Source organism: Entelurus aequoreus, linkage group LG11, assembly GCF_033978785.1.
Source record: "Entelurus aequoreus isolate RoL-2023_Sb linkage group LG11, RoL_Eaeq_v1.1, whole genome shotgun sequence".
NCBI lineage: Eukaryota > Metazoa > Chordata > Actinopteri > Syngnathiformes > Syngnathidae > Entelurus > Entelurus aequoreus.
Window position 1 is genome coordinate 55,108,245 of NC_084741.1, and position 25,193 is coordinate 55,133,437.

Sequence of the window (25,193 nt, forward strand, 5' to 3'; positions counted from 1 at the left end):
CTGATAACCTATCTGAACAGGAAAGGGGACATAGCAGAAGAGGGAGACAGCAGATCAACTGGTCTAAAGAAATACATTTTGTTTATGGCCACAAAAAGCCTGAGTATGACATCAGCTCTCATACCAATTTTAGACTGATTAAAAAATGTGGGGGGCAATACAAGAAAAGGTTGCAGTTGTTGTTCTTTCAGTGCTTTTTTTTTTTCTTTTTTTTGAAGTCATGGCTTGTTGATGTGTGTTCAGCTGTTGACAGTGAGTGGTAATGGCAACAAGAAGCCAATTGTGAGCAACAAAGCAGAGTACAAGATATGTCATTTGTGAGTATGCAGTGATGTGCACTGCGGGGTTCTGGGTAAAGTTCCCACCAGATAGGTGAGTAAGATCTGAAACTTGTTTAATCTGAGTGTGGACGTGTTCAGTCACAGTGGCGCGGAAGCAAAACAACCAGGAGACGCGGTGCCAAACCTTGCCATTTTGTGTGTCTTTATTGTGGACATGACATAACATGTTTTTGAAATGATTTACAAAAGTGTAACAGAACTGAGAATGGCTCAGACGAGGTAGAGCTTTCACTTCAGCTTGCTGGCTTTAAAACGACACAGTAAAAAAAAAAAAAATAGTAACCCAGAAAAATCAAAACTACCAAACAACCGTCCTGCCTCTGTCCTTGTGTCCTTTTTGAAGTGATAATAAATACAGATTCCAACCAAAACACTTGGAATAATAAGGTCGTCTAAGGTACATTTAATCATGAAGTTGATTACAAATAAAAAGCTCACAGACAGAAAAAAATACAACTTAAAATAAGTGATAAACCCCCAAAAGAAGAAAAAAAAACAGTCCCAGTGGGAGGCCAGACAGGGCGAGTTAATGACACAAATCCTACAATTTAGCAAATAGAGACTAAAAACAAGCTCTTACATCTTCATGAACAATAAGCACTTGTCAAACTTTCCCTCAGGAAACATAACTAAACTGTCATTAAAATCTATGCAAAACGCTTCCAGATTTACATTAAGCTGGCACTGTTAAAGAAACGTTCTCAACGTAACCTTGGCTAGAACTGAACCCAAAGTTAAACGCAGTAACCTATTCTAAGTGCACTAAAAATGCCATTTGGTTTCTACCGCTGTATATAAAGGGTTTGGTAGGATTGGATTACACGTACATCGTTTATATTACACTCACTCCGCCTGCACACTTTTTTCCAAGTCACACTTCGGAGTACAAATTCCTAACCGAGGAGGTTATTATTCATCTTAAAGGGAATTCTGTACAACGTGGGTATTAGTACTACTCTACACTACAAGGCTAGAATATCCATTTTCAAGTATTTTCACCAATGCACAACTTCAATACACACATTTGTGTATCATTAGGCATATTGAAGCACACAATATTGTATGCATATCTCAACGACAAGCTGGTATTACATCCATTGTTTGGTCGTTAAAAACTACTGAGGTTTCAAAACAGACTTAATAGTCTCATTCTCTGTTAACAGTTTTGCATCGTCCACCCGTGCAAAAACATTTAAATTCCCTGACAATTTGTTCTTCTTCCCCACAAAGCGTTGATGCATGGCTTACTCAATTTGGGGTTGTTGAGGAAACAAACCCAAGTAAAAGAGACAAAAAAAACTCCTCATATAGCCCAGCCATCTTCTTCAAGTTAACACGCAAATGATGCCGGCTAGCACACATGTTGAAGAAAGGCTGCAGAGTGGATGTTAGTAATCCTTTCCTAATTACAATTTTTTCCAATGATTAAGTACAGTGGTACCTCAATTTACGAGCTAGATTGGTTCTATGACTCAAAATGCTCGTATCTCAAATCAATGTCTCCCATTGAAATGAACCTAAATGTATTTCATCCGTACTTGACCCTCTCACAATACCACCATTTTTTTATGTAACATGCCTTTTAAAAGTATTTGCTTGCTCAGTGAATGTATAATTGTCTATTTGTTGTATGTTTAGAGAGCTAAATACTACCGAAGACAAATTCCTTGTATATGCAAGTATACTTGGCCAAATAAATCTGATTCTGATTCTGAAAAAGAAAAACACATTACATTACAATCGAAAGTAGCACAGTAGTTTTATGAATTAATAATAAATAATAATATTGTACAGTATTTACTTGGGGACCGGACGAATGTGGCGTGTCATTCAGGCTTCTTCTCCGTCATGTAAATATAGTAATTGTTATTGTTGTTTATGTTGCACACGGACGTCTTTGCATGTCGGACTGGAGAGGTCAGAGATGAAAGCAACCGACGTGACCCAGTGAGCAAAGTGAAGTGAAGTGAAGTGAATTATATTTATACAGCGCTTTTCTCTAGTGACTCAAAGCACTTTTTACATAGTGAAACCCAATATCTAAGTTACATTTAAACCAGTGTGGGTGGCACTGGGAGCAGGTGGGTAAAGTGTCTTGCCCAAGGACACAACGGCAGTGACTAGGATGGCGGAAGCGGGGATCGAACCTGGAACCCTCAAGTTGCTGGCACGGCCACTCTACCAACCGAGCTATACCGCCCCAAGCTACTGCTTGATTGTCCGGTTTGAATTGAACACGAACTGAAGCGGGTTGTGTACACTATTCAGCAGCTTCTCGATATTCTCATGGATAAATGTCTCGATAAATGTGCAGGCTGACTTTTACTTTCGGAATGGTGCGGACTGGCGGTGCTGCGGTCAGGCTTTCTCGCCGAGTCTGCTACACGGTATCAATCAACCAATCAAACTTGACTTCTATAGCCCTAAATCACAAGTGTCTCAAAGGGCTGCACACGCCACAACGACATGCTCGGCTCAGATCCCACATCAGGGCAAGGAAAAACTCAACCCAATGGGATGACAATGAGAAACCTTGGAAGGGACCGCAGATCAAGGAGGAAACATGTCTCTCTTCAATCTGACGAATGAGAATAGACATGGAGTGATTTCGTGTGGGAGCGCGGACATGCAACAAAAAGTTGGCAGACATAAGTCGGGTACTATTAGAAATATGAGAAGCCACTTGATTAACCATCACCTCAATTTGTGAGGTATTAAAGTGAAATTGTCAGCATTCTCGGGGTCTCAGTAAGTTAAAGGTGAACATTTTTGTTTTACACTTGTTACACTGGATGTTTACACGGTCAGTTTAAAAACACCAAACTATATTTTTATATTTGCTTGTTACTTGAAACACTGGATGTTACAGCACTATTATTTGCACTTCAAAATACTCGTTTATAGTAAAAAATATGATTAGATAATTTGAGCATTATGTTTGTGTTCAATTACAGTAAGTGTGTTTATCGTTAACAATCTTGCCATTTCATTTTACACACGATGGCATTATTACCAATTCTTCTTTTTTTTGGAAGATACCGCAATAATACCGTACCGTGGCCTTTAAACTGTGATGATATCGTACATCCCAAGTTTTTAATTGATTTGTTTTTCTGATTTGATGAGTGTCTTTCCTTTTCACTCCCTTTTTCAGTTCTGGTGGTTGGAGGGCAGGATTGTGTCGCTCTCTGGTTGTGGACAAATACAACCAGCGCCAGGAATGCTAGCAACTTAAAGGCAGGAGACAGCTCTCAAAATACTTGTAAGTTGAGGTACCACCGTATTTCCAGGTTGAAAAAAACCACATGCACACATGTGCTCTAAAACAGCTATGAGGTCATTATTTAGCGGCATGGCTGAAGGATAGAATGGGTGTGAAAATACTAGGTTGTATTGTCGAGGAAAGTCCTGAGGCTGCATTGTTAAATGTCCCGCTATGGGACCAACAAGGCATGCAGGCCTGACTTTTTGACCGCAGGCTGCACTCTTTCTTAGAACTCTAGGCATCCTAAGATACAAATCATTCAATAACGACAACCACTTTATTCTGGGTATTGAGTTGTATTCAGTTGTGGTGATCAGTTGCAGAGTCCAATGCTAATGTGCTGTGCACGCTGATCAAGTAGTTGACCACATTAAAGGAGAACTGCACTTTTCTTTTTAAAATGTTGCCTATCGTTCATGATCATTATGAGAGACAAGAAGACAGATGTATACAAAAGTCCACTGACAATGGAGTCTATTTCGCCCATAACGCCTTCTAAATAACCATCCAAAAACCGCCAGCAATGACCGGAATACTAACCAAGTGTTAGTGATATTATTATAAGCACTAACACAGACATACATCGTCAGCTGGTGAGCTGCTTTCTCGTCTCGGAACTTGTGAAAGTTTCTTGTAGATCATAAATAATGTCTCTCACTTTGGTAGTAGACGGATGAGGACATAATCCGGAAAGTTGTTCAACTTTGGCATCCAACTTAGACCCAGAAATGGTGAGAAAAACATGAAAAGACGCTTAGTTGCACCCCACTTTTTTCTTTGTGAGGATTATGAGTCATTCTTCATCTAAACAGGAATATATGAGCATCCCATTAGTCGGCATCCCAGTGAGAGAAATCATTGTACAGTAGGTGATGTTTTGTTGTGTTTGTTGGCTCTCATGATCACATTTATTTACTAGTTAGAATGGATGAAAAAAGGAAGACATATGTTTTCTTGTCTCACGTAAAGATTGTGAAAGATAGGCAAACATTTTAAAAAACTGCAGTACCCCTTTAAGACAGTAACCAAGAAACTAAAATGTGTCTGGTACATAAATCTTAAAAGGGGTTGCAGTGAATCTATGTCATTTTTTTCGAGTAAAAAGGGAAGTCTAAAATGAATCTGACTATTGAACATCTCTGTGCTTTTTGCCATCTTAGTGTCATTTAGCACATTAACAGAATTATATTTGCCACCAAAAGTGCACAAGCCGGACTGTAATTTGTGCAATTTCTATCTGAGACTTCGTGCCGCTCCTACTGCAGGTTTGCAGCGTAAATCAAAGTCAAAGTGTCAGTGTGGGAAAGGCTCAGTAATATAAAGGAGTTATATAGATGGAAACTGCCGGCACTCAGCCCCTTCCTCTTCAATTGACAATAATTGTATGACCATAAAAACGGTACACTCATTTATAATGGCTATTAAAACGCAACTCTTTTTAATGAGCATTAGTGCAGACACATCTTTCTCTCTCTCACTAATCTCACCTCCCTGCCTCTAATCATTCCCCCTCAGAGTGGTCACTCCTAAGACCGCACTTAAAGAGTGGAGCCCAGTGACTTTAACACATTCGTGCATGCTGACACACACACACACACACACACACACACACACACACACACACACACACACACACACACACACACACACACACACACACGCAGACATTTTAATGGCTTCCAGCCCTGAAGACAAACTCTTTATAGCTGCTATGATTAGTCGATTAATCAATTATACAATCCAGAGAACATTTATCGGCCACTACATTGATAATCAAATAATCACTAGTCGTTTTTAAGCATGTTTGCGGCTGCTCGAGTAGTAGCCGTAGGACTCTTTATCTGTTGGGACTACCATTAGGACAGTATGGGTTTTGTCATGGACCCTAGAAAAAAAACATATAGATTAAACACAGTCTTCATTTTCCCATATTATTTGTTGAGCTGGCAAACTTCATTTTACTGCACGTTAAGACATAAATGGGTGCAAACCCTAACTTGTACAGGACTGTACTGTACTTGTTGTACTGTATTGTAGAGCAGCCTTTTCTATGTATTTATTCTAAAACAGCTCCTTCAAACTACAAAAAATATAGAAAACCCCTCATTAAAGGATGGTAAAAGGAAGGCGAAGCAAGAACATATTTAAAATTGTCACCCGAAAACTGCAAATTTCCTCGAGTCCTCATATTTTTAAAGTAATGATGGTGTAGTCAGATGTGTGAGTCCCTGACTGGCCTGGATTGTATGTGAGGACTTATTGCTGCTCCTGTGACGTCGGTGGTGGTCTGACAAGCTCCTCGCTCCTCGGGGCTTGATAACAAGGTCCTTGAGTCTGGGTACTGGTTGTTGTCAAAAGGCAAGTGGTGGACACTCTGGACATGTGTCTTCAGGTTCCCTTTCTGAGATGCTCTGTATGGGCAGAGCTGGCAGCAGAAAGGCCTCTCCCCTAAACACACACAGATAATATTTTTAAAGGTCATGTGGCGGCGTCAAGGGATTTGGTGACGTGATATCATGCATGTATACCACAGATGAGACAGTACAACGGGGAATACAATGGGGAGCAAAAAGCATTATTTAACAGGAAAAGGGACACCTTATGTACAAAATATGGGGGTAAATATTAGGATACCTGTGCATTACACCTGCAGTAACCCAAAGTGGAAAATACAGAGATGATCTTCCTTTTGGAGCTATACAGGTGGACCTCAGGTTACCAACGAGTTCCGTAACTGTGTTGTAAATTGAGTTTCAGTATAGATTTTATACCTAAATTATATGCACGAAGGACTTATTAAATACAGTGAAAAATGTTTTAATACAATATTTAAATGAAACAATAATAAACTAGAAATATACTCGGAGACCACAGACCTCCACGAGACCCTATTTCCCAATAATAAAAAAGTCCTGACTTCAGACGGTGATCCGGATCAGCCCCAAAGTGTAATTACATTTTCCTTATACAATTTCTGAATTTCCTGAAAGTAAGATGAAAATACAGCCATAACTTTTTGAGTTATCTATAGTGGAATGAAAGAAAGCCTCTTGTCTTTTGTCTCTGTGGGTGGAGGCAGGGCCGCCAGCAAACACACACAGAAGTTGAGGCGTGAAATGTAAATGGAAGGCAAGTAATAAAAATAATCCAGATCAGCTTCAAAATGTAATTATTTATTTTCCAGACTGAAAGCTGCTACTTTTTTCCTATGCTTTGAACTCTGCGGCTTATAAAGCGGTGCGTCTAATTCGTGGATTTTTCTTCGCAAACGGCCATAATGTTTCGTATTCTACAAATAGTTTTCATAAAACACAAGCAGAGAGACTGGAAAGGTGTGTTATTGTTTGTGCTATGGCGCCATGTTTTGGATGAGTTTGCTCACTGCAAGTGCCGCAGTGAACGTCTACAGTTGTTCCTTCTGTTTTAGTACCTTGAACCGGAAGTACAAGAGCCGTTCCGTCTTTGAGTCGTCCATAGCGTTTTACACGTATGGTTTTTTCATTCATAACTCCAAGCAACGTTTGTAAGTTTTACAATATAACTAAAATAATTTCTATTTACTGAACCTTCCAATGTCTGATGTCTGTTTTTTTAATGTGTATTTGTATCGTTTGCATTAGCTAATATGCTACCATGTTTACGAGTGTCTGTGTTAGTATTATTAACTTACAATGGCATTCTTTTTGTATTGTTTTCAGTTTTGTAAATTCACCAAAACCTCACCTCACACCTCACAGTTATTAATTCCGTTAAGATGATTGGAGAGCTTGTTTTTGCAGCTTGTGGGTCCATGACAATGACTTCTGTTTTGTTGATCATCCGTTTTACTGCCATGTTACAGGCACCTTTTGGAAACAATTAAGGTCTGCGGCTTATAGTTCGGTGCGGCTAATGTATGAAAAATATGTTTTCCTTCTAAAATTTAGTGGGTGCGGCTTATACGGTGGCGCGCTCTATAGTCCATACAATACGGTATATCATTTCGGACATACCCTGAACGTTAGATGAAAATTGTCCATAACTTTTTAACCTATCTTTAGCGGAATTAAAGAAATACAGTGAACACTCTTGTACTGTCTTCATCTCTGCAGGGCCGCTAACATACACACAAACACAGAGAAGCGTAAATGTAAATTAACATAGTAGAAATGATCTGGTTCAGCTTCGAAATCTAATCAGTTGTTCCTTATCCCACTTTAGACATTTCCCGAAAGATTACGTAACTTTTTGAGTTATTCTGCTAACTAACTAACTAGCTTACTAACTAATTGACAGACAAACCAACGGCAATGATTACATAACCTCCTAAGGTAAAAGAGAACAATTCTTTAATTTTATTCCTGTGGTTGTCATGCCCACTGGTAGAGGCGTTGCAGGGAATGGAGGGACAGTTTTTTTTGGGTTTACACTGCTCAGTTAGCATTATCTATTTAGTAGGAAAAGATTTGAACACAACAAACTTGGACGGCACATGTACCAAATGTTGATTTTCTTCACTGAGTGTTTTATAATGTCTAACTTCAATCCACTTTTACCTTCCTTTTGTTTGGTGCACTGCACCCTGAAGAGTCTGCCTCGCGCTTGGGAGACATAATGAAGTGCAAAATGTTGTCAGCGTTATCGTCCTATAGTGTAGCTGTCACAGACACACACGGCATTCACAGGCTACGCTATACTTCCACTGCACATGCTCTAACTGGGTCTCTCTAGGGCTAGAAAGTGCATGTGACTTTGCAATGCATTGTGGGGGCTGGGCCGCTATTGTTGCTGGACAAAGTTTTTGTTTACATGGTTATACTCAACCAGCGATATTGTGAGAGAGAGCAACAAACTGCATTAAAATGGATCGTACGAAAGACAAAAATCAAGGGACTGTACGGAAACAAACTGGACCCTGTTACAAAGACTCGCCACCTTAAAAAATAAGTACAATTGGTGGGATTCATCCATATGAGCACATCCAATAGACAAGGTTTGAGCAAGCTGCCAAAAGTGTCCTGTATCTTGGTCGTCAAAGGAGTCAGTTTTTATACAGGCCAACCCTTTCGGAATACCAAGTCGGTAAAGGATCACGGACAAACCAACTTTGGGTGTGTGCAAGACCTCAGAATTTTACATCAGAAAGAGAAGGCTGTCGTCTTTTCAGAGGTAAGCCAGTAGGACTTATCACTGTGTTGTCTCCTGGAGAAATTTGTTTCAAACTAAATATACTTCAAGTCTGAAATGCACTGTGCATTATTGTGGGAAATATCTAAAGTCTTCTCAGTTATCGATCCATGAATAGGGGTATTGCTTTTTTCCCAAATATTGTACGTTGTACGTAACCCGCAGATAGTTTGGATTAGTTTAGCTAACGATAACATCCTACTAAATTAAGTTAAAGTTAAACTTATTTTTGCTACGTGTATAACAGAATTAAACAGGCTTTGATTCAAACTTAATAGAGTGAAAATGCCATGAAAACACCTACATGTAACAGGTGATGGCATTAAAAGTCATGTTTGATCATCTCACAGCTGCTATCCAGGCTATTCATCGTCTCAATATTAGCTCACTAACCCGATTTCCTTGGCTTTGCTGGAAATTAGACAAATCTCACTATTTTTAAAATTGTTCTCCCCTAGAGCAATTACAACAACAAGGAGTTATTGATGCCGCACAGGCAAAATGTTTGGAACTTGTTAAAGAAAAAAGCACAGCTTTAGGAGAGTCTTAAATTCAACCTAAAGTAAATATGATATTCTGATGCAGTAGGAGCAATGCATTGCATTTCCATGACACATTTTCAAGCCCTATAGAGAGAAATTTGTCTTTTTATGCAACCGAACAAAATAGTTTTATGACCATAAAAAATTGCAAACAAAAAATGGTTTGAAAATAAAAAATATAAGTATTTTCAAACAAAAATAAAGATTTATTTGCAACTTCGATCATGTGGGTGGTGCCTCCGCCGAACAATATGTTCGAAGCCTTTTCATCTGTCAGTATTGCCCACCTCAAGGCTTTGGTATGACTGACCAATAAAAGGTTTTTAACATATTGTTCAAGGGAGATTGAAGTTGCGCCATAAGATTTGCTACCAAAACACTTTTTTTGGAAATTATATATTTTTTATTTCATATCCCTATTTTAAATTTGTATTTCTTTGGTTTCATAAAAAGACCGCCTTCTCTCCACAGTTCTCGAGCAAACGTAGCGTTTAAAAATTAAGATTTTAATTAATTCACGGGAGTGGGTATCACAGAACATTCTAAACCGAGAATCACGTGTAATACAAACATAGCTTCCACACTGTTGAGAAGACTTTTTACAAGATTTTGGTGTTAATGAGATTTTATTTTATTTTTTTTTTATCCAGAAAAGCATGTGTGAGGTCAAAAAAGCCGTCGTACAGTTTATGGTTTGGTTCACCATAAAGGTGTTTAATGGGGTGCTAGCAAGGCAAGTCATCCAAGCATGCCTGCAGTATATGCACCTTGCTTTCATCATGCTGGAACAAAGAGGGCCTTCCCCAAAGTGTTTGGGACAAAGACATCCTTAATGAACTGATTTTGAAAACTGATCATTAAGAGTCATGTCAGAAAATACTTATGTTCTTATGGTGCAGGACTGAATACAATGGCATTGTTTTACAACAGGGGTCACCAACCTTTTTGAAACCAAGGGCTACTTCTTGGGTACTGATTAATGCGAAGGGCTACCAGTTAGATACACACTTAAATAAATTGCCAGAAATAGCCAATTTTCTCAATTTACCTTTAACTCTGTTATTATTAATAATTAATGATATTTATCTTTGTGGAAACACTGATCATCTTAATGATTTCTCACAATAAATATAGATAGAAACAGATAAATATCAATATGCAACACTTTATTTTTATATTTTCTCTAAGTGCACATTTTTCAAATTTAACATTTTCAAATGATCACTTCTAAGACAGTCTTGTGAAATCACAATATCCCATTTTAACTAGCTAGCCACTAACATTTTTTAACAAATCATGAATTACTTTGCACCATGTTTGTACAAATAATAACTCATGTAAAATACAAAAGTAAACTCTCAAATTTTTAAATCATGTCACACTTTGAACTGGACACCAAATCTGTTATCTGTTTCTTTGTCAGTTAGTGGGAAGCCTGGCATTGCATGCTGTTAACTAGTGTGTTGTACTCTGGTGTGTAACTTGACACTGCAACTCTGAGTGAGTCTTGCAGATGTGCATCAGTGAGGCGTGTTCTGTGTTTGTTCTTGATGAAGTTCATGTCAGAAAAGGCTGATTCACAAATTGTTTGCGGAACCTTCTTAATCTTTTGGACATATTTTCACAGCAATCTGGCCTTAAGCTTAATTATGATAAATGTAAAATGTTAAGGATCGGAAATCTAAAGGGAACGTCCTTTCGAATGGAATGCAAAGTGCCTGTTTTGTGGACAGATGGACCAGTTAACATACTTGGTGTTGTTGTCCCAGAAAATCTGGAAGATCTAGGCTCAGTAAATTATGATAATCGACTAAGAAAGCTGGACAAAATTATGCAATTAAGGAAAGGGAAATCCCTAACCTTGTATGGTAAAATGTCTATTGCCAACTCGTTAATTATTCCTCAGTTTATTTATTTGTTTTTGTCATTACCAGCTCCATCACAAAACTTTTTTAAGATTTATGAGCGGAGGGTCTTCGATTTTGTCTGGAACGGCAAACCAGAAAAGATTAAAAGAAAGGTTTTGTACAAAGAGTATGAATATGGGGGCCTGAAACTTCTCAACCTTGAAGCTATGTGCCTGTCTTTAAAAGCATCAATTGTTCCAAAGATGTATTTAAACATTGAGGGGTACACAAATGTCCTGTTGGACAAAAAACATGTACTGTATCAAAAGAAATTGTATCCTTTTTTACAAGTGATCCCCTCCCAGAGAGTCTGCTGGGAAACATGGTGGGGTTCATAAAGGAAACAATCCACTCATAGTGGTGTTTTCAATTTTATGTGCCAGAAAAAAGAGACGATATTTTGCAGCAGTTAATATGGATGAACTCTAATATTGTAATAGATGGAAAGCCTTTCTTTTGGAAAAATATGTTTGAAAGAGGAATCATTTTTGTCAATAATATTATCAATGAGAATGGTAAAATTATGAAGTATGATGAATTTAGAGCTATGTATGGTGATGCTTGCTCAAGCTTTTCATTTTATCAACTAACTGGAGTAATTGGGAAAAGATGGAAACAAATAATTAATTATGGAACTACTAAATTATTAGTTTGTAAACCTCTAATAAGAAATTCTAGTTGGCGAAAAGGAACTAAAATAAATAGAAAAATATAAAATTTTTATTTAATAAAGAAATCTTTGAAGGCTGCCTCATACAACACAAATGGAAAATGGGAGGACTTTTTTGACTGCCCGTTGCCATGGGATGCCATATTCAAACTAATCTATAAAACCACTATCGATGTGCAAAATCGTTATTTTCAAATTAAAATTATTTATAACTTCTTACCCACAGGGAAAATGTTAAAATTATGGAATATGACAGAGTCAGATGATTGCCGATTTTGTTGTCAGGAGCCTGAATCCACCCTGCATTTGTTTTGGTATTGTCATATTGTGTCTTTGTTTTGGGTGGAAGTTGAAAAAATGTGTTTAAGGATTGGTTTGTTTATGAAGCTTAATGTGGTTTCTGTTATTTTAGGAGAGTTCATTGACAATCATGATTTAGTCAATTTAATTATAGTACTCTGTAAAATGTTTATTTTTAAGGCCAAACACAGATATTCACTTAGTATTACTTTCTTTAAAACATTTATTCAGTATTTTCTAACTTTAGAAAGTTACATGGTTGAAAACGATAATGATGCCAAAAAACATTAAAAAAAAGATGAGAAGTCCTCAAAGTCTTATTTTGAAAGTATAATTATGTTTATAGATTAAATGATATCTGTTGTTGTGTTCCCTAATTTGAGTGACCTGGACATAATCTGGACTGTACATAAATGCCTATTTTGAAAATGTAATTTTGTTTATAAATTATATGCAATCTGTTGTGTTCCCTAATTTTTTTCTGTGTACATGAATGAAGGTGTGTGTTGCTGAGTCCGACTTGGACATTATCTGGACTGGGCCTGGTTTAAAAAACCCTTTAAACAAATCTAATTTCATTGACAACCTGGTCTGTTGAAGATAAGGCCCTTTTTTAAAAAATAAAATAAAATAAGATAAATAAATAAAAAACATTTTCTTGGATAAAAAAGAAAGTAAAACAATATAAAAATAATTACATAAAAAATAGTAATTAATGAAAATGTTAGTGGACCAGCAGCCTATACAATCATGTGTGCTTCAGGGACTGTGTCCCTTGCAGATGTGTTGTCTATGTTGTGGGAACCAGAATATTGGTAGCAGAAAGAAATAACCCCTTTTGTGTGAGTGGGTGTGGATGAGTGTGCATGGGGGAGGTTGTTTGGGTTTATGCACTGATTGAAAGTGTATCTTGTGTTTTTCTATGTATATTTAATTTAAAAAAATAAAAATAAAAATAAAAATGTATTTATTTATTTTTTTATTTTTTTTAGAACAGGCCCGCGGGCGACTCATCTGGTCCTTACGGGCGACCTGGTGCCCGCGGGCACCGCGTTGGTGACCCCTGTTTTACAATATTCTGGTTGCTTCCTTGCATTCTGCAGAGGTAAGCCACACATTCCTGTCTAAGCAGTCCTAGTTTTATCTTCACGCTCTTCACTCAATCAACTAGACCGCTCAGTGCCCCTGACACACACACACACACACGCACACGCACGCGTGTGCGCACACACACACTAATTAGACTGACCTACAATGGGACAGATAACAGACCTCAGCAAAAAAAAAAAGAAAGAAGGGAAGAATAATAAAAAATGCTCATCTCACACCTGAACAAAACAAATGAGATTGCCATTTAATTGCACCTAATTATCATTTTGATAAATGGAAGAATATCAAAGCGGGAAAACAAATGAGTCCCCGTGCCCTCCCCCCGCCATTTTCCCTGAAGAAGACACAGGGAAATATAGCTGTTATCATACATCATCAGAAGCACAACATTGAGAAAGAAAGAGGGGGGGGGGGGGGGGGTTGTTTGAGGAAGAGAGCGATAACAACAAAATAGGTATAATTAATCATAAAGGAATATAATAAAACAGTAGGAAAAGAAGGTGAGGATTAGACGTGAGAGCAAAGCGAGAACCTGGGCGACATCGCCCTGTGAGGAAACATGGCTGACGGGACCACTGCACTACATTATACTAAAGGTTATCGTCACCGTAAAGCAGCGTCAACACTGCATCTAATTGGACCCCTCCGCCAGACGCCTGCTCCCATCATTCATATAGCATGCGGTAAATCTCAGTCATGTGGGGTGTGTGTATCGGCGTGATTAATAAAGTTGAAGGTGCAGCGTGTACAAGCGAATGTCAAAGCAGAGCAGATTTACTTCTGTTCCCGACTCGGCCTCAATTCTTGTCTATGTGACTGACTCCGAAAACTAAGGCCAGGCATTAATGGATGGAAGGCTGCTATATTTTGCATATGTATGCTCTGATAATACACAGGATTTGTATTTATTGTCTCCACTTTTGACTGCAGTGCTCAATAAATCTTACTCTGACGATTTATTACACGGCACATGTAAAAGTGTAACATGTCATTTAAAATGTTGAAAGATAAACTTGATTAGCTGCCCACTTAGGCTGATTTATATTTAATGTAAACATGAGATTTTGGTTAAACGCAATTTGATTGATTACAGTGTGACAAATGATATGGGTGATGAGTGGAATGTAAATATATAAACAAAGTCATGTTTTTGTTCCCAGGTATTTCGGTCCAAAATAAATGGGAAAACATATCAAAATAGCTAAAACATAACAGTTGTATTATTTGTAATGCATTATAAAGATTTTTTTTCCGTGACAGACATCCTTAAATTTAAAACTACATCTAAAAAAATAATATTTTGCCACTTTCTTATGTAAATTCCACCTTAAAGATTCAGGTGGTTCTCGAGTTATGAAGAAGTTTCATTCCGACAACTCTGATTTAGTGTAAGTTAGAACTTATACATAAATTATACCTAAATTAACTCTTAACTCACTTACACTGAGCACAGAACACATGAAGGACATATAAAATATCCCTCAAGATGCTTGAAATGCTAAAAGAGCATGAGGAAACAGGCGATGGTGTCCATGGAAGAGGGGATGGAAGTGCAGGGAAGCCCGGAAATGGCAATTTTTCCATTTATTAATTTTTTCCTCATAATGTTAAGTATATTAGTTTTGAAGTAATCATAGACTAGGGCAGTGGTTCTCAAACTTTTTTCACCAAGTACCACCTCAGAAAATGTGGCTTTCCACATTTACCACCGTAATGACCAACATTCAAATACAGTAGCATAGTAGGCCAAAGTATTCATTAAAAATAAGGCAGATGTTTTATTTAACAATTATATTTAATATTTTCAGTCACTGTGCCATTACATACAGTTTGAACAGGAACACTATGTTTGAATATGGGAAAATATAACGCTGTACTTTAATCAAGGGATTCTTTGGCGTACCACTAGATGAAGCCTCCGTACCACTAGTGGTACACATACCACAGTTTGAGAATCCCTGGACTGTGGCAACAAAACATGCAATAAAGTGATCAAAATATTCGTTTTTTGTATGCCTTTATCCACACTGTCTATCCGATATAATGGGAAATGACCGTTAGTTTCATTTTCAGGAAGAGAACTTGTTAGTGACGTTTCAGTCATCTATACACTATGGGTTCTTGAACTAAAAAGAAAAAAAGTGACTTCGTCCTTCCTCTCTGTGCGACCCAAAACTATGGATCACTACACCTACGTATTTTACCGCTGTGCCCACATAACTAATTCCCTATTTCTTTATGTACTATATTAATATTTAATAGGACTGCGTTTGTGAACACGTAACATGGAGTGTCGTTAAATGAGAACTACTTCATTACTCAGATTTGACTATGGTGTGAATAATTGTGGGCTTAACTGTAAAAACATTTCTCAAATCTTGTAAATTTTTACTTTTTTATATTTTATTTTAATCTCATTGTCCCTGTTTTTTTGTTGTTGTTTTTTTTTTTAAAGCGTTGCACTCTTAATTTTGTTTTAAAAATAAACTTACATTAATGGATTGGATTTTATATACCGTAATTTCCGGACTATAAGCCGCACCTGACTATAAGCCGCACCAGCTAAATTTAGGGGAAAATACAGATTGCTCCATATATAAGCCGCAGGGTTTTGATGTGTAATTACCGTAGTATATAGGGGTTCCTGCTACCACGGAGGGGATTGTCGGGACAGAGATGACTGTTTGGGAACGCAAAGCGTCCCATTTATTAACAATAAATCTTTCAATCATTCAATCTAACTTTCACATCTTTGACATGGCGAACAGCATTCGTGCAGAGTACAAATAATACAACGGTGCAAAGTAATACAAAGTGCTCGCCTGTACGTTATCAAAATAACCAGCCTACCGGTATATGAAAAGTCAGTCTTTAATCATTGTGTCATCGTCGTCCTCCTGCGTACTAAAACCACCGAAATCCTCTTCGTCGGTGTCGGAGAAGAACAGGCCGTAAATAAGCCGCACCCTTGTATAAGCCGCAGGGACCAGAACGAGGGGAAAAAGTAGCGGCTTATAGTCCGGAAATTACGGTAGCACTTTTCTAGACACTCAAAGCGCTTCACAGAGAGCTAAGAACCCAACATTCATTCACTTCACATGGTCAGCTACTTTGTAGCCACAGTGAGCGCGGCCCTGACTCGGAATGGTGGAAGCTGTCATCGAACCTGGAACCCTCAAGCTCTACCACCTGAGCCACGCCGCCCAGAAAATAAGAACGATTCAACTCTATTCTCATTACAGTTGTGCAAATGCGCACTTACTGATGTTGGATATGATTGCTTAGAAGTAAAATCTTATTTGAGGATGCCATGTGTCAATGCCGTCGTGTGAAAAAGAAAACAGCAAAAGCAGGATTGAAGGTGCTGTAGAAGTTGACAGCGTGACACAACATGCAGACAGGTGCAACAAAAAGAACACCACACGCACATGCAGAAGCAATGGTGGTGCCGAATGATAAACCATTGTGCCACATACTTGTTTGGGAGCTTCAGAAGCGGTGGTGTGAGCATCAGTACCTCTGTGGAGTCCATTAAAATCAAACCCAACTGTGAAGGGAGAAGGAGGAAGACGGGGTGGGAGAGGTGGAAGAGGAAGGGGAGGAAGGGGCATTCGGTTAAAAGCTCTACCAAGACCCACACAAGCATTTTGTTTTCTCCTCCTGCCACCAGCCACACAATGCAGCATAGCTTTCACCACCAGTGTCCATTGAAATGGAGGGTGGGTTGGCAGTAATGATAATGGTGAAGGTGATGATGATGGTGATGACGATGGCGATGGAACTTGGTGGAGCCAAGTCAGTGATTTAATATGACGCATGCAATAGAGGCCTCAGGGTGGCTGGCCTTTTCTGCGTGCGCGCGTCCAAGCTGAGGACAATCGTCGGTGACAACATTAATTACAGTCTTGGCGAGTGTTTACAGAACATGCATGGGCGTGAGTGTGTGTTAATGTGCTGTGTGTGTGTGTGTGTGTGTTTACAATAGGGCTTAGGGGAAGCTGAGCTTTGCATCACTTACCATTTGGCCTCTGTCACTTAGAATCACTGGCGGTGCCACATATCATTCACACTCTCCATAAAGAAGCTATTTATCTGACTGTCTGCTCTGATCACTTCAATCTCACTTGATGGACGTGACAGGACAGGAGAGGCACGAGATGAGCCGGCGACAAGTAAAGTAGGGGAGGAAACATGTGAGCATAGGAATTCAGAGAGAAGGGAAGAAAATAACGAGGCCAAAATGAGAAGGAACTTTAAAAGAAGTGCTGGAGAAAAGGATGATTAAATTGTGAGACAAGCAAAAGGGAAGTTCAAATGGAAGGAAGCGCTGGGGTGAAAACAGAATGGAAGGCTATGAAATGGAAGAGTACATAAAACGGGAAAGTCTAAGACAATACAATGTACATATAAACAAACATATACTAAGGAATAGTAGGGGTGCCAATGTCTGCGACAACAGCCAATCAGAGTCGACCTTTCCCGCTCCATTTGCAGTTACAAACAGAAACATGGATATGAACGGAATGACTGAACTTGTAGCTAAACGCCAGCAGCGAAATAAATGTTAACAGTAACTTGGAGTTATTTAGGGCCCTATAATTTCTAAGGTAACAGACCGTGGTCGGAATCACAGAATTGGCCAATTAAAAAAGGACTATTAATGGCAGAAAGACACGGAAATTGACGTATAGTGACTGAAATGATGGATAAAGAACATTTGTCTGAGGAAATAAGTTTACGAGGATCTAACTAATCTCTAGTTTCTTGGGTTTTTAGTACAGAGGTTTTAAGACTGGCAGGTTCAAAACAATATGAACAATTGTGACGTTAATCAAGATCAGATGATATGAGAAAATGTATCATTATTTTTTTGCAAAATCACCTAGCACTAGCCACATAGAAAAAAAAATATTACAAGAATAAAGACAAAGAATTACAATGATCATTCATAATTATGTGAATACATTAAAATCTGAATATTGTGAAAGTACATTTGTAATTTCAAAACTAATTCAGTCAAAATAACATATTTTTGCAAGGATTAGGTTGGAATCTGATGGCAAAAAATATGTAAATCACAATAATATAGTAGTAGCTTTGCAAACATAACGTGTTGATATCTGCGTAGGACAACTACCTATACGAATGTTCACAAACAATACAGAATACAACCATTCGGCTCATCAGATCTCTGATCAGTTTGAATTAAGCATGTAACAGTAAACAGCATTAATATTAAACTGCGGTAAAACTTCTGACCATTATTACGGTTTTAAATTAAAATGATTTTAAAACCTTTACTGATAACTGCACTTTGATTAACATATGGACTGGCTAGCGCTAAGTAGCTTAAATAATAACATGAATACAAGATACATTGATGTCGTTCCCCATTGAGAAACATCATATCGCAAATAAAACGTGTATAAACACATTGCTGTTTGAGAAACTAAGATATTTATGTGTGCACATTGAACCTACAGGCTGCGCTCTCTTAGAACACAGTGATTGCGCTATACTCAGAGAAATATGACAACAATGTGTCTCCAACAGGAAGTGCACTTGCGTGACATCACATAAACAGGAAGCCTACAACACCCGTTTTGCTTTTATCATTAAAAAAACAATATAAAAAATTTAAAAAAATTAAAACTGAAAATTATTGTATTTAAATACAATAATACAATAATTTGGCTCTGAAGAACCCCAAACAATATTAAATTTTTCTTCTGCCAAAAGAGTATATTGTGTGTCTGTGTATTTGATTTAATTTTTAGGTAAACCTTGGTTAAAAGATTTCAGTGTGTGTATAAGTACTTTTTGAGCATATTTAACAATATAGTGATAATATGGATAACCGTATTTTTGGTCACAATAACCATTAAATGTTCATATTGTTTCATCCCTAGATTGAATACATAATTATTGTATTGTAACAATGTGACTTGGTGCTTGTAACAATTCTAATTATTATCTTAACAATTATTTTTCAGTGTAACCCCACCCTTTTATAAAAATAAAAAAAATGATGCATTTTATGTAGACATAAACTTGGCAAGACTTTTTTGGAACTGGTGAAGACTTTCCAAAAGTATTTTATTATGTTCGTGTCATGTTTGTGGTAGTTTTTTGCTTTATCATTCTGTTGGTACATTAATAATTACTCTTTTTCACGACATTTACCATTGCTGAAAATACATTTCTTCAGGCTGCTGACTGACCAAAATGGCATTCCATTTAGGGGTTAGTATGCCACCTGTTGCTTTATCATGCCCTTGATGTCAGTCAAATGTATTTTCATGTGGACAGATTTTTGTGACCCACACAAACTTTGACCAAAGAAGAGGACAAATAAAGTATGAACTTTGTTTTAGTGGAATTCGTCAAATAAATATCACTGAGATGCATGCTCATGGACTCATGAGACAGGTGTGAACAAATGTTATCCTCTTTCATTAGAATGCACAATCCCATCTCTGTAATTGACATGTGATTAATAATGTATGCCATTTGTTACAGGTCAGTATCCAGAGAAAAAAGTGTTTCAGTTTAAAAAATAGAGACAGCTGCCCGGCCCAGGGCGGGGAAGGACTCACAGACTGGCTGTCACACGCAACTGAACAAAAAAGATCAGTTTTGATTTATTTGGGTACATGCAGGGATGACGCGGAGAGTCCGACAATGAATTATTGTTGAGTGTGAATCCTTGCATGCATTTATTCACTATAACTTATGAGTTGTCTCCGAGTGGATAAATAGCTGAGAAGGCGATGATGTGTGTGAACAGGTGTCATGCGAATGACAGAAAATGTTATAATACATGAATGATTACGAGCTGGGGGGTTATTTTACAAACTGAAAAATTATGTTGTTGGATTCTTACATGTACCATAGTTTTCTTAATTTCTTAATTAATTTTTTCACAAGTGAATATAGAATTAACTTTTTGTTGGCTTGCCCACCATTTGCAACTTTGCATTTGATTAAAATGACCTGGGGATAGGTTGATTGGCAACACTAAATTGGCCCTAGTGTGTGAATGTGAGTGTGAATGTTGTCTGTCTCTCTGTGTTGGCCCTGCGATGAGGTGGCGACTTGTCCAGGGTGTACCCCGCCTTCCGCCCGGATGCAGCTGAGATAGGCTCCAGCGCCCCCCGCGACCCCGAAGGGAATAAGCGGTAGGAAATGGATGGATGGATGGATTTTTATAATACTTACATTCTAAACTACATAAGGTATACAGTTCACTGCATCATACTGAGGTCTCTGTAATATATTTCCTGATGACCGAAATTAAAAACCCCTCTCAGTATTCACGGTATGTCATCCAATTATAAAACGCTGCAAACTCCAACTCCAACTTTTTTTAGATGTCTTCAAAAAAGATGAACCCTTGCACAAGATTACATATGTTTGTACAGGTCTGTCTAATCTAGAGCCTAATGGCCTACCATGACAATACATTGGTGGCAGTGTTGTGTGTGAGTGTGTAGTGTACCGGGTTATTTACCTGTATGGGACCTCATATGTGTGCGCAGGTGGCTGGGTTGACTGAAACTCTTCCCGCACTCGTGGCAGAAATGTTGTCCCTGCTGCATGAGAGACCTCAGCATCCCTGATGACAGACACATGATACACATCATATATGTTGTATTAAAAGTATTCCTTGTGGGGAAAATAACCATCAGTTTATTTATATTGTATTGTTGGAAAATAGTAATGATTTACAAAGGACTGCAATATATTTGCCTCACATTTGCATAATTGGCCATTAAACATTTGCAAAAAGTTACTAAAAACCATCAAAAGCAAAACAAATATGTTCAGCATTACAGATGAACTAACTTCTGTCTTACTTTAGACATATTTGCTTTTGAATAGGGGTAAGAGGAGCAGAGCATCACTCGCTGCTCGTTAAGAAGAGCGATATGTTCTATTATGTCAGTCGGCAGAAGTTTTTTCACTAGATTTTTTGCTGTTTTTGAAACAAAAAAAAAAGATCTATCGCTTAGTTGACAACACCGATCCATCCTACTTATTTGTTTTATACTCTGGCAGACAAGATGCGTTATAATGTGTAAATAAGCAAGGTCGAACTGGTAGCGACAATTATATTTGTGGTGTTCAAAATAAAGTGAAAGCATGGTAACCACTGCCTTCTTCTAAGAGGGGTTTCTAATATTTGCATGACCATATCTACATGAGAGATTTGTCAAACTAATATCCCTCTGCCATTGTTTTCTTGTGTTAAAGCAACTTCAGTATTTGATCTCACCAGATACTTAGGGCCTGATTTACCAAAGGTTTGCACTTAATAAAACGCGTGCAAACTTTAAAGCGCGCGCAAAGTTGATCTACAAAGCCTGTCCGCAGAGGACTGCGTCTCTTAAATGAGCCATTTATATGCAGATGATGTTTATTAGAACACCTACAATACTGGGAGGAGGAGATTTAAATATAATCATTTAGAACACACACTGTGATTTATCAATGCTGAAAGTGTTTTGCGGCCGCTGTTTTGCATCTATATTTAGCACGCCTTAAAATGTTTGTGCAAAATGGCACAGTTACTGTAAGCACAAATGGCTGTGAGAAAGAAGTCTATCACACTGCAAAGACAAACGAGGGAGAGACAATCCTCCGTCTGTGTGCATGTCAACATATTTGGATTGTCAGTAAGAAAAATATTACACATACTGTATCTTTTCAACAATTACAGTAAATCTTATCATTTTAAAACAGCCGGATGACTTAAAGGCCTACTGAAACCCACTACTACCGACCACGCTAGTGGTCAATGATGAAATCTTAACATTGCAACACATGCCAAAACGGCCGGGTTAACTTATAAAGTGCAATTTAAAATTTCCTGCGAAACGTCTATGTATCGCGTGACGTCGATGGTTGAAACGGAAGTATTCGGACACAATGTATCCCAATACAAACAGCTCTGTTTTCATCTCAAAATTCCACAGTATTCTGGACATCTGTGTTGGTGAATCTTTTGCAATTTGTTTAATGAACAATGAAGACTGCAAAGAAGAAAGCTGTAGGTGGGATCGGTGTATTAGCGGCAGGCTGCAGCAACACAACCAGGAGGACTTTGACTTGGATAGCAGACGCGCTATCCGACGCTAGCCGCCGACCGCATCGATGATCGGGTGAAGTCCTTCGTCGCGCCGTCGATCGCTGGAACGCAGGTGAGCACGGGTGTTGATGAGCAGATGAGGGCTGGCGTACGTGGAGCGCTAATGTTTTTACCATAGCTCTGACGAGGTCCCGTAGCTAAGTTAGCTTCAATGGCGTTGTTATCAACAACATTGCTAGGCTTCGACAGGCGGCACAGCATTAACTGTGTAGTTACAGGTCCAGTGTTTGGTTCGGTGTCTCCTGATAGTAGTATTGTTGATCTTCTGTCTATCCTTCCAGTCAGGGGCTTATTTCTTTTGTTTCTATCTGCATTTAAGCACGATGCTATCACGTTAGCTCCGTAGCTAAAGGGCTTCACCGATGTATTGTCGTGGAGATAAAAGTCACTGTGAATGTCCATTTCGCGTTCTCGACTCTCATTTTCAAGAGGATATAGTATCCGAGGTGGTTTAAAATACAAATTTGTGATCCACAATAGAAAAAGGAGAAAGTATGGAATCCAATGAGCCCTTGTACCTAAGTTGCGGTCAGAGCGAAAAAAGATACGTCCTGCACTGCACTCTAGTCCTTCACTCTTACGTTCCTCATCCACAAATATTTCATCCTCGCTCAAATTAATGGGGTAATCGTCGCTTTCTCGGTCCGAATCGCTCTCGCTGCTGGTGTAAACAATGGGGAAATGTGAGGAGCCCTTCAACCTGCGAAGTCACGCTACTTCCGGTACAGGCAAGGCTTTTTTTATCAGCGACCAAAAGTTGCGAACTTTATCGTCGATGTTCTCTACTAAATCCTTTCAGCAAAAATATGGCAATATCGCGAAATGATCAAGTATGACACATAGAATGGATCTGCTATCCCCGTTTAAATAAAAATAATTCATTTCAGTAGGCCTTTAAGGGGGTGTTTAAAACATTATTTTTTTTTCTAATTGTGATTGTGTTTTCATATGGGATGTTTGGTACTGTAATATTATATCTACTATAGAAAAAAACTTCTTGCAATATACATTTTCTGAAATTATCCAGACGCACAATCAAAACACTGCGGCACTTCCCAGAGTGCACCTTCAGTAAAAGTAAATTCTGTTGTCGAGATTAAAATGTCTTCTGAGTCCATATCGTGCTTCAATTGAGCCCAGAAAAGATGGTACAAATAATATTTGTCTGCTGCATGTCAACGACATGGCAAATGCAGGGGTCCCCGAACTTTTGGACCCGCCAAATTATTTTAACCCACTGTAGCCCCCGAGTGGTTGCTGTTGTCTTTTCCTCCTCTTGTCCCCACAATTTTTCCCTCTGTCTCTTGTCTTCTTCTTTCTATTCGCCGATGGCTCCGGTCCAGCTGCGCCAAACGCTGAATTCATCCAAACATTTAATAAAGCCCGTTACAAATAAGGCAACAAGAGAAGATTCCCAGACTTCTCTTTTGTAAAGTAAATATGTACAGCAGATTTGGGCTGAACGGCTGAAGAGGACATCCATCCATCCATCCATTTTCTACCGCGTGTCCATTTCAGGGTCGCGGAGGGTGCTGGAGCCTATCTCAGCTGCATTCGGGCGAAAGGCGGGGTACACCCTGGACAAGTCGCCACCTCATCACAGGGCCAACACAGATAGACAGACAACATTCACACTCACATTCACACACTAGGGCCAATTTAGTGTTGCCAATCAACCTATCCCCAGGTGCATGTCTTTGGAGGTAGGAGGAAGGCGCAGTACCCAGAGGGAACCCACACAGTCACGGGGGGGAACATGCAAACTCCACACAGAAAGATCCCGAGCTTCGTATTGTGAGGCACAGTACTTTAGATTTTTTTAACTTTGGGACGTCCCACATGCTCGGCGGGCCAGATCCGGTAGTGTGGAAACCTGTGTGCTACAGGTTGGACCATATGATGCCAGACATGTGGAGGGAAAAGAGTGTCTCCATGGTGACAGCCGGCATACACACAAAAAACGTATTTAAATAGGCCGCTCTGCACCACTTTTGCACTTGTTATCAATTGTAGATGCAGTCTTAGTAGTGGCAACATGCCCTTGGAGGTCCTTCATACCGACAGCCATCAGACTGTATAATGCATATGTTCCTTGACTGCACTTAAATGTAGAGTATATGTAATATATGTAGAATATATTTATATTATTTATATATAATATATTATATATATTATATTATTTATTATTGTTCTTGTCTATTGTGGGCGAACTGTGGTGCTGAATTTCCCCCAGGGATCAATAAAGTACTTTCTATTCTATTCTATTTAGTATACACAATTTTATAGATTGCACACACTATTTAGCACATTTTATTTGGATCTTAGTAGGTCAGGCCCTTAATGTTGTTGTCGCTGAGTTTAAAGTACCGCTATGTCTTTTCTGTTCAGCTTTAACTTTGTTTTAACGTATTATTTTAGCAGCGGCTGTTTCTGTGACTATAATACAAAAAGCTGGGCATCGTCATCATGAGTTCATTCCAAAAGCTTGTGTGTTGTGTTTGAGGCCAAATTAAGTCATAAAGGTCAGTACTGTGCACAAGGTAAGCGTACATTCTCACAGAAGCATGGCTGCAGCGGTGGAGGTAGGCACCATGAGTAGTGGACAAGTGCAGGCATCATTAGTATGTCTAATGTGTCATTATGAGCTGCTAGCTCCAGGGACTGGACTGCAGCTGTCACACAGCATCATCTCACAGGCTGACAGCCAGACACACACACCGCATAAATTACAGGCAATTAAAACG

At 38.6% G+C, this 25,193-nt stretch overlaps 1 protein-coding gene across 2 annotated transcripts in view; it reads right to left on the reverse strand.

Annotated features, from left to right (window-relative positions):
• Positions 1-459: 459 nt before the first annotated feature.
• Positions 460-25,193, reverse strand: part of znf516 (zinc finger protein 516) — a 107,756-nt gene continuing 83,022 nt past the window's right edge. Inside the window, exons 4-6 of one of the 2 annotated variants that reach the window (XM_062063567.1) lie at positions 20,812-20,916; positions 16,778-16,848; positions 5,840-6,054 (exon numbers count right to left, since the gene is read on the reverse strand). In XM_062063567.1, the coding sequence (XP_061919551.1) occupies positions 5,995-6,054; positions 16,778-16,848; positions 20,812-20,916 (236 nt within the window). In that variant the 3' untranslated portion in view covers positions 5,840-5,994. Of the gene's footprint in view, positions 6,055-16,777; positions 16,849-20,811; positions 20,917-25,193 lie in introns of both variants that reach the window. The other variant, XM_062063566.1, reaches the window with a different exon arrangement.